Consider the following 10,167-nt stretch of genomic DNA (forward strand, 5'->3'; position numbering starts at 1 on the left):
TTCACCTCTCGACTCCTACCCATTAGTCGCCTCTTACGACAGGCAGGGCCTTTTTGCCACGGCCGTGTTCTTATCTCTGCGAGCCAACCGGACACACACTCACACACACACACGCACGCACACACGCACACACTTACACACGCATACACACACACATACACTTTTCACCTCTCGACTCCTACCCATTAGTCACCTCTTACGACAGGCATGGCCTTCTCGAAACCGCTGATTTCTTATCTCTGCGAGCCGAAGGGACACACTGTAACGATAAGACTACCAAAGAGAATTGAAATACTATTGTAAAAATAATACCTCAATCAACCATGGGAGCTTATCGTCTATACCTTGCCTAGCTCAGTATCTCAAGGGTGAGTTCGTCTTGTCTTAAACTAGGGATTGAACCTGAGTTCTCATTTGATAGCAAATAAGACAATTTTTAACCAATCATATTTATTTAAATCAATAAAAAAACAATAATTAACCCTGCCAAAGCTTAACAGTTATAAGTGTTACTTATTGCTTCGATGGGCGGCTTGTGTGTTCTAGCTGTTGGATCCTCCACTTAGAAGTTGTGACTTCTGGAGAGCTGCAGTCACACGTGGCTGTATGTCCTGACTAAGTTTTGGTGTCCAATAAACCAATAAATTCAATAAATCCAATGAAATGTCCAATAAAAATAAAATGTCCAGTAAACCAATAAGTTTTATATCTCCAATAAACTGTCCAGTGGACCAATAAGGTTTTGATATGTCCAATAAACTAAAAGGATAAGAAACAACATGCATTAGAAACACATCAAAAAGAAAGGTTTAACTTCCTTGCCATCTTACAAAATTACACTTAAACAAATAGCATATGGCAAGGATAAAATGAAATATGAATGTTACTACTTAGTTAAATTCTGTTAAAGAGTCCTAATGCATATATCAGAAAAAAAAATGTGCTTTGGAAAGAAAGTAAGGTTACAAATATTGGAAATGTGGTCAGAATTATAGAATAAATATCACAATGAAAGTACTTACCCCAAGAGAAGTTGTAGACCATAAAAATGAGTCTTATAATAATTTTTGCCTTCTTTTATAAATTTCAAAAAGAGGCAAAAAATAATCCCACTACAGAAAAGTTGTTTTGACAGAAAGTGGGAGACTGAATGAAGTTAGCACAGATGTCATAGAATGTTGGTATAGATATCATGAAACTAGCTTGTCAGTCAACACAGAACAGAATAGTCTGCCGAACAAAAGTGAGAGGGCAAATATTTATTCTATGGGACAGAAAGAGAGAAAATAAAGACAGAGGAAGAAGAGAAAAACAGGGGCGCCAACTATTTTTATAAATAAAAAAAAATAGTAAAAATTAAACTGAAGATAAAGAAATTAATAAACAAATTAAAATGAAATAATTATTTAAATATAAATTAATAGAGATGTGACGTTTATAACGTTACACACTCCTACCACCCATCAGAAAAATTTCGAACACAACTGAGAAATTTTTCTCAAAGAAAACAAGAAAACAATGTTCTACCTAGGAATAAATATATGCAGTAGTAATCCGTAGTAACAAATCAAAAATAAATACTTTATAACAAAGCAATCAAGTTAATGAATATAATAATAAAAGAATGATCATAAAAAAAAATTTAGAGTATTACTCAGGGAAATTGAATACTTCCCAACGAATTGTAGTATCCGTCAAACTAAAATTTGTTATATGTTATTTAAAAAATATATATAACAAAATAATTAAATTAATGAATATAATTAATTAAGTTTACATTACTATTCATAAAAAATTTAAAGTATAACTCAAACTTGCTATATTTAAAAAAAAAAATAGCAAAATAATTTTCAGATGTTAATCTGGGGAAAAAAAATAAAAAAAATTACCCAATGAATTGTAGTATTCATCACACTAAAATTATTAATCTAATATTAATAAACTGCTACTACAGAGAATATCTCTGGAAAAATAAAAAAAATTACTCAATGAATTTCAGTATTCATTAAACTGAAATTAAATAGGTACTGTTATAAGGTATAATAAGCAGTAAGATGGTGTAGCATAAAGTTTATAATAAAAATTTAATAATTATAATATACAGTTTTTGAGGGGAATGCTCAGGGGAATATAAATGCATATTACCCAATGAATTTTAGTATTCATCAGACTAAAAATGAAGGGAAAAAATTAATTTAAAGTAATCGGGTATCTGTAGACTTTGGTACTGTACATGGACCCTACCAAAGGATCAATTGAAACCATGTTGGTATGAACTCAGTAGCCCATAGCCCACGGTTAAACCACGACAGCGCTCCTCGGAGACGACAACCCTATGTGCCATGAACCCCCCGACGCCATACCCTGGAGACAACCCACCATTTAAGGAAGATCCAGTGGTACGAATGTACATCTGCATCAAAGCTCAGGCCCACAATAACAAAAATAATAATAACAAAGGGGCAATGCATCTGATATATTCAGATATACATTGTTGAAGAATTCTGTCTTCAGAAATTCTTCTTCGGAAGTACAACAACTTCTTTTGCAAAATAGCATTCTATACACATAGTATGAAGTCTAGTTAATAATCAAAGTCAAAGGTAAGTATACAAAAATAAAGACAAATAAGCAAAGTCAGGTAAATACATAATATAGAGATCATATCTCACAAAAATGAATAGTTAATGGATACTGCTAATGAATGAATCTCAAAAAAAAATTAGTACTCAGGATAACTGAGTACCTAAAGTAAGGCAACAATAATTTCAAAATTATAAAATGAGTAAAAGCATGTAGACATTGATACGCAAATGTAATTATTGATAAACAACTCAAAAATACATATAAACTTTACTTGATATGTCAAATAAGACAAAGTTCTACACAAAAGAGATATAGTAACTGCATAAAACAAGTCTTAGAAGACTAAGAGTAAGTTAATAATGAAAATAAGATAATGATACATAAGAAATGTTATTCTCACTAAATATAAACCAGGGATCTACACAAAAGAATAAAGTACTGCATAAATATAGTTTACAAAAATAGAAGAAAACAAGTGAAAGTAGGTATACTACAATCACACTTCAAAGCGCCATAATTCTACACCAGATTTCTAAAAGTAGATGCATAGAATTATTTTAACTCCAAAAGAAATAAGAAAAAACACATCATCCAAAAAAAATATATATACCTACTACGGTATATTAATTGTCTCTAAAAGACCAAAAAGGAACACAGATTCATATAATCTGGCCCAAAATCTCCTTAGGATATATGTATCCTAGGAAAACTAAAACACCATGTATGCAACTAACCATGTTGTCATACATAAAGTGCTGGATGAGGCTTTTAATTGTATCAAAATCAAAAACAATTACCCAAAGTAAAATAATAGGAATATATAAACAGTTAGGGTAATGTCAAATAAATAAGATTAATATGTTTATCATAACTACAGAAATATCAAAATATAAAGAAATAAAATAATAAAAGATAATGCTTTACCATATTATACAACATTATTGAGACTCATCATCACTAGAATCAGTAACATCTAACTTAATATCTTGCACATGAAAATTACCAAGGTCTTTACCATCTAGATCCTTAAGATTATACACTAAAGGAGATAAAACTTTATGTATAATACAGGGAATAAATTTGGGAGCTAATTTAGCAGAAAAATCATCCACAGCTTTTGAAAGGATGTTATTTTTCTTCCGGACTTTAGCACTTACACGAAATTTTACATCATGTCTACGTAAATTGTAGCAATTAGTGTTGGTATTGTAAGAGTGACCTATTCTCTTCTGAACTTCATTAAAGACAGGAGAAATATTCTCTAAAGGCTTGCAAGAAGCACAAACTTTACATTTATGAACATAGTTCACAACAAAAGATCTCATTTTAGGCCAGTAATACAATTCTGAAATCCTAGAAAGGGTTTTAAAGACACCTAAATGAGCAGCTGTAGGATCATCATGATAAATTTGCAAAATTTCCTTCCTATGTGGAGAAGGAACAAAAATTTTCCATTCTGGAGAAGAATTAGAAAACTTTGATCTAGAAAAAACATGTTTATAGAGAACATTATCCTGAACCTTAAAAGCAGGATATAAGTTAGGGTTTACTGTAACTTTCCCTATCATATTCCTATACCAAGCATCTGTTTTTAAATTAGATAAATTCAAGAGAGAAACTTGAGATACTTCAGGAATTCTTGAAAGAGAGTCAGTTACTACATTTACAGAATCACTACGATGAACAGAGTTAAGTTGTGACTGTTGAATGTCAGAAAGATTTTCAGCACTGCTAACAGTATTTACTACACAAGTAGATAAATCTGTAGCCTTAAATGAAAAATTTGAGAAATCCAAACAAAGTTGAAACAAACGAATAAAATCCATACCTAATATCATCTTATGTGAAATAGAAGGAACTATTAACACTTTAAGTGATTGAGTTTTACTCAATAAAGTAACAGGTAACCAAACATATCCTAAAATACTCTGAATGTTTCCATCAGCAGTAGTGAGTTGACTTGAAACATCATAATTAAGTGCTAATTTGAGTTTTTTAAGTAAAAATAAAGAAGGAGAACCAATAATACTAACATTACTGCCAGTATCAAGAAGTGCAGAGATTGTTTCACTACCTACAGAAATAGAAATATATGGTCTATTATCATTATTATGAACATCTAATAATGAAGTAGAATTTAAATGTACCTTAGAATTTAAAGGACCACTAGAAAGAACAGAAGTACTAGAAGAAGGTAAAGTTTCAGATTGTACGGAAGAAAAAGTGCTTAAATTATCATTAGATATAAAAGAAGCAGTTTTAGGTATAACTTTCTTAGACACATTCACTGACTTGGGTTGTTTGAATGTCTTCGAAAAGTTTTCCCTGGAATGTTCTTTCAAACCGTTTTTTGAACATCTGCTACATTCATTTGTAGTGATATTCTTAAACCCACAACCATGACAAAACTTTCTCTTGGGTTTATTACATACTTGAAAAATATGGCCTGTCATGTTGCAGTTCCAACATGTAGCAGAAGAAGAAAGAGACTCAACAGAAAATTTACTGCGAGACGAAATAGTAAGAGCAGCTTCAAATCTCTTACAATACTTTGTAAGGTCTGCAACTGATTCCACATCCTGGAAAGCAAGAGCCTTGACATAATCAGGAAGAAGACCATTAATGATTTCATCTACTTTTTCACACTCAGGAATAGATTTTGAAGACCGGAGCATCAAAGACTCCATATAAGAAATATATGCAGAGACAGGTTGTTTGAAAGACTGTTTTGTAGAACGTATTTGTTCCCACAAATTTCTTTCATAATTGTAAGGTAAATAAGTTTCCTTTAAGGAAGCAACTAATTTAGACCAAGAATTAAAAGATTTTTTTGTAAAGTGATTATGCCACCAAGTAAAAGCAGCACCTTCAAATAGGTCTCCTGCAGAGATGAATAAATCTTCATCAGTGCAGTTCCTAGAAAACTTTAAAGTTTCAATCTGTTCGAGAAATGGAATTAGAGGTTCTTTACCAGAAAATTTTTTAATACCCCATTTATAAACAGGAACAGACTTAACAGGTGAGGCTGAAGATTGAGAATAATTAAGGTTTACTCTATCAGGAGTAGAAGCAACAGGTTGGTCTACCATATCAGGTTGATCTACAATGTCAGACAAAGTACCTTCTAATTTCAACAAATCATAGCGGATAGCTTTTTTTAATTTTTCTTCGTCTACAGAAGTTGGCTGTAGACGGGAGATTCTACCAGACAAATGAGTTAAACGAGAACTGAAAGCTTTGAATCTACTATCAGATTTTGTGCCTGAATAATCAGATATAAGACTTAATAGGTCAGAATAGGAAGCTAAAGCTTGTTGGTAATCAACATCAAAAGATAGATTAACAGAAACATCAGAAAAATTACGGTTACTGGCTTCCTGAGAAAGAAGTCCAGCAAGGATCTTTCGTTTTTCCTCTACTGTATTTGGGACAGAGACATTCCTAATAAGAATTTCATATGATAATTCATCTGTCTTTAAATGTTTAGGTAGCATCTTGAAGATATAATTTAAAAAAAATTAAGAAAGTAATTAAAATACACTATCCACAAAAACTGGTTAAGTTAAAAAAAAAAAAACAAACCACTTAAAACAGTATAAAAGTACCTACCATCAAAAAAATATATAAAAATATCTGAGTATAAAATATATATGCTGAAATATATAAAAATGGTAATACTTTTTAACCCAACATGTGAAAATATATAAAAACAGTCAAAAATATGGAAATATTAAAATTAACTGCAAATAATGATAATATGAACACACAAAAAATATAAATAAGAAAGTATTTATCAAAGTTTGTTATCTGCCACCAAACCAAAAACCCAGAGCACAATTCCCTGAATAAAACAAGTACGGTTGGGCGCCAATGTGTAACGATAAGACTACCAAAGAGAATTGAAATACTATTGTAAAAATAATACCTCAATCAACCATGGGAGCTTATCGTCTATACCTTGCCTAGCTCAGTATCTCAAGGGTGAGTTCGTCTTGTCTTAAACTAGGGATTGAACCTGAGTTCTCATTTGATAGCAAATAAGACAAATTTTAACCAATCATATTTATTTAAATCAATAAAAAAACAATAATTAACCCTGCCAAAGCTTAACAGTTATAAGTGTTACTTATTGCTTCGATGGGCGGCTTGTGTGTTCTAGCTGTTGGATCCTCCACTTAGAAGTTGTGACTTCTGGAGAGCTGCAGTCACACGTGGCTGTATGTCCTGACTAAGTTTTGGTGTCCAATAAACCAATAAATTCAATAAATCCAATGAAATGTCCAATAAAAATAAAATGTCCAGTAAACCAATAAGTTTTATATCTCCAATAAACTGTCCAGTGGACCAATAAGGTTTTGATATGTCCAATAAACTAAAAGGATAAGAAACAACATGCATTAGAAACACATCAAAAAGAAAGGTTTAACTTCCTTGCCATCTTACAAAATTACACTTAAACAAATAGCATATGGCAAGGATAAAATGAAATATGAATGTTACTACTTAGTTAAATTCTGTTAAAGAGTCCTAATGCATATATCAGAAAAAAAAATGTGCTTTGGAAAGAAAGTAAGGTTACAAATATTGGAAATGTGGTCAGAATTATAGAATAAATATCACAATGAAAGTACTTACCCCAAGAGAAGTTGTAGACCATAAAAATGAGTCTTATAATAATTTTTGCCTTCTTTTATAAATTTCAAAAAGAGGCAAAAAATAATCCCACTACAGAAAAGTTGTTTTGACAGAAAGTGGGAGACTGAATGGGCTGGGCGCATGGTATAATAAACGACGAAGGTAACATATTGCGCACGCCGCATGACCGTCGGCCAGGGAGTGACGTCACCCGCAGCGTAATCAGTTAGAAACTAGCATCTCTACAGACTGTTTCAAGTTAAGAATTCACAACTGAACAGATAGGCCAGTGCATTTCTTACGGGCGTATGTTGCCAATAGTTCACGGGACTATGCAGGGCCGGCCGAAATAACCCATTCTTTATTTATATTCAAATTTTTATTTATATTTTCCAATGTTAATCAAATTTATTTTAAAAAGATAGGTACGTATCTATTTAATAAGCTTAACGACTACAATTACTTATAAATATGGTTACATTTTCAGGGAAGTGATTTTAAAGATTATTAGAAAAATGTCTTTATTAGTGGTTAAAATATTAGGTTTTACGCAATTGGTTAATTATTATGGCACAGGTAATTCTGACAGCTTAGGTGTCAACTCTCAAAATTATTTATAAAATATTACTTTCACAATAGTTAATAAATAGAAAGCAATAATAATTAAGATATTGTGCTTAAACTTCCATTATCGGGCAAGCCGGGCTAACAGGCCCTAACAGTAAACAATATTGATTACTTTATAATTGACTATTAATAGTTTTCTAATTCTCTTTATGTACTTAGTCATTCCAAACAATAGTGTCATTTGGAAAGCACATTTGGAAAGCAGACAGATTTATGAGTTATAGATAAATGAGCGGTATGTTTTTCAAAATAGTGTAATTAGGTGAAGTGGAGATTATATGTTTGTCTGTATACATAAGCCCAAACTGCCCGATTACGTTTTTAAATTCTTCTGCCCGGACAAGGGTTAAGGCATAACCATCGCGCACTCAAATCTCAAGTGTAAAAAATTATATTGTTAAAATGGATCCAGTTTTGCCGTTTAAAAGTGGTCAAATTTTACATCTGAGTGCTAAAAAAGTGATCTTAAACGTAGTGAGATACCACATTAATTTGCTTCGAGATGAAAGTCAACGTATTGTATTCGACAAAGTATCCGCGATGACAGGAGTGTCAGTTCGTACGATTCAAAAAATCGTACAGGAAGACAAAGAAGGTGAGCTTTCTGAGGTAAAAACAAACAGAAAAAGAACCCGTTGCCGAAACAACTCCAGAGACTATACTTACGATGAAGGTGTTCGTATCGGCGTTCGTCGAACAGTGCATAGTTTTTTTTTTGAAAACATTCCTCCTACTTTGAATCGTCTTCTGCCAAAAGTGAACCAAGACGAAAACTTGCCAAATTTTACCCGCAGTACAATGTACAGGTTGTTAAAAGACATGAACTTTGTTTATGCAAAACGTGATAAAAGTGCCGTGCTAATAGAACGTCCTGATATAATTGCATGGAGGCATGGATATTTAAGGGCCATTAAACAATATCGGGCTGAGGGCTATGACATTGTGTATTTGGATGAGTCATGGGTCAATGTGGGGCACTCGGTTTCCAGAGAATGGAAAGACAAAACCGTCACCTCGGCAAGAGATGCGTTCATAAAAGGGCTAAGTACTGGACTAAAGCATCCCACTCAGCGTGGACCACGTTTCATCCTTGTCCATGCCGGAAGTGAAAATGGTTTTGTAAACGGTGCTGAAATGTTTTTCCTTGCAAAAAAAAACAGCGCTGATTATCACGACGAAATGGACGGTCCGTGTTTTGAGAACTGGTTTGAAAACAAACTGTTGCCCAACTTAGTTCGAAAAACGGTTATTGTTATGGACAATGCTCCATATCATAGTGTAAAAACCGAGTTGTTGCCTAACCAATCGTGGAATAAGAATAACATTATGGACTGGTTAAGACAAAAAGACATATTTTTTGAAGAAAATTATCTGAAGTGCGAGCTTTTGGAGGTAGTCGCGCAATTTAAACAAAATTTTGATAATTACAAAATTGAAGAACTTTGTAAACAACAAAATAATGTCAAAGTGCTTCGTTTGCCTCCATACCATTGCGAATTAAATCCAATTGAAATGGTATGGAGCCAAGTAAAAAGGCATGTGGCCGTAAATAACAGCACCTTCAAAGCGAAGGATATGGAGGACCTCATAAAAAAAGCGTTTTCAAATGTTACGTCTGATAACTGGAAAAACTATATTCAACATGTAATGACTCTGGAGAAAAAATTTTGGGAAGTGGACGGTCTAATGGAAGACGTAACTCCCATAGTTATAGATTTATATGATAGTAGTGACAATTCCGATTTGGATATGGACGAAGAATGTACATAGTTTTTGATAATTGTAATATTGTAAATATATAAATGTCAAACTAAAAAACCAAATAATTTGTTACATTTCTATGGTTCTGTTGTATTTTTTTTAAAATATACAGAAGTTTTTATTGTTTTTTTATGTTTTTTACTGACACTAATAATATCTACCACAATACTCACTCAATTTGTTCATTAAACAATTAAGAATATTTTTAAGAGTCTGATGATGACCTAAGCCGAAATTTAATAAATAACTGTTGTGAGAAAAAGACATGTCTTTAATTTTTATTTTTCAAAAAAACAAAAAAAATTTAAAGTTACCTAAGTGAAAAAACGTCTAATGTGCAATATAACATGCAGTTCGGCCCTGCTTTTTCGCTGCAACTCCACTACTCTCGCCTATCTCAGTCTATCGGTAGTTCTGGCATCACCGCTTCCCATAAGGCTCCTTTATGAATTCTTAACTTGACACAGACAGTAGAGTGGAGTTATCAGTTTCGAAGTTTTCTCACAGTTATATTTTTAATTTTTACGATATGCGTTGTGCGGTTTTTGGCTGTTCCTT

The 10,167-nt window shown here is 32.4% G+C and overlaps 1 protein-coding gene across 3 annotated transcripts; it reads right to left on the reverse strand.

Moving 5' to 3' along the window:
* Nucleotides 1–433: 433 nt before the first annotated feature.
* On the reverse strand, nucleotides 434–7,345 carry LOC140431154 (uncharacterized). Of its 3 annotated transcripts, none has more exons than XM_072519070.1 (3): nucleotides 7,222–7,343; nucleotides 1,890–6,918; nucleotides 434–759 (listed from the first exon to the last, which is right to left on the reverse strand). In XM_072519070.1, the coding sequence occupies exon 2, from the start codon at nucleotides 6,078–6,080 to the stop codon at nucleotides 3,525–3,527; it is 2,556 nt and encodes an 851-aa protein (XP_072375171.1). In that variant the 5' UTR covers nucleotides 6,081–6,918; nucleotides 7,222–7,343; the 3' UTR covers nucleotides 434–759; nucleotides 1,890–3,524. The 3 variants fall into 3 exon arrangements, with proteins under 3 accessions (XP_072375171.1, XP_072375170.1, XP_072375169.1); XM_072519069.1 differs by having other exon boundaries at nucleotides 1,890–6,958; XM_072519068.1 differs by having other exon boundaries at nucleotides 1,890–7,345.
* Nucleotides 7,346–10,167: the final 2,822 nt, after the last annotated feature.

The sequence above is a fragment of the Diabrotica undecimpunctata genome, unplaced genomic scaffold, assembly GCF_040954645.1.
Source record: "Diabrotica undecimpunctata isolate CICGRU unplaced genomic scaffold, icDiaUnde3 ctg00000575.1, whole genome shotgun sequence".
Classification (NCBI taxonomy): domain Eukaryota; kingdom Metazoa; phylum Arthropoda; class Insecta; order Coleoptera; family Chrysomelidae; genus Diabrotica; species Diabrotica undecimpunctata.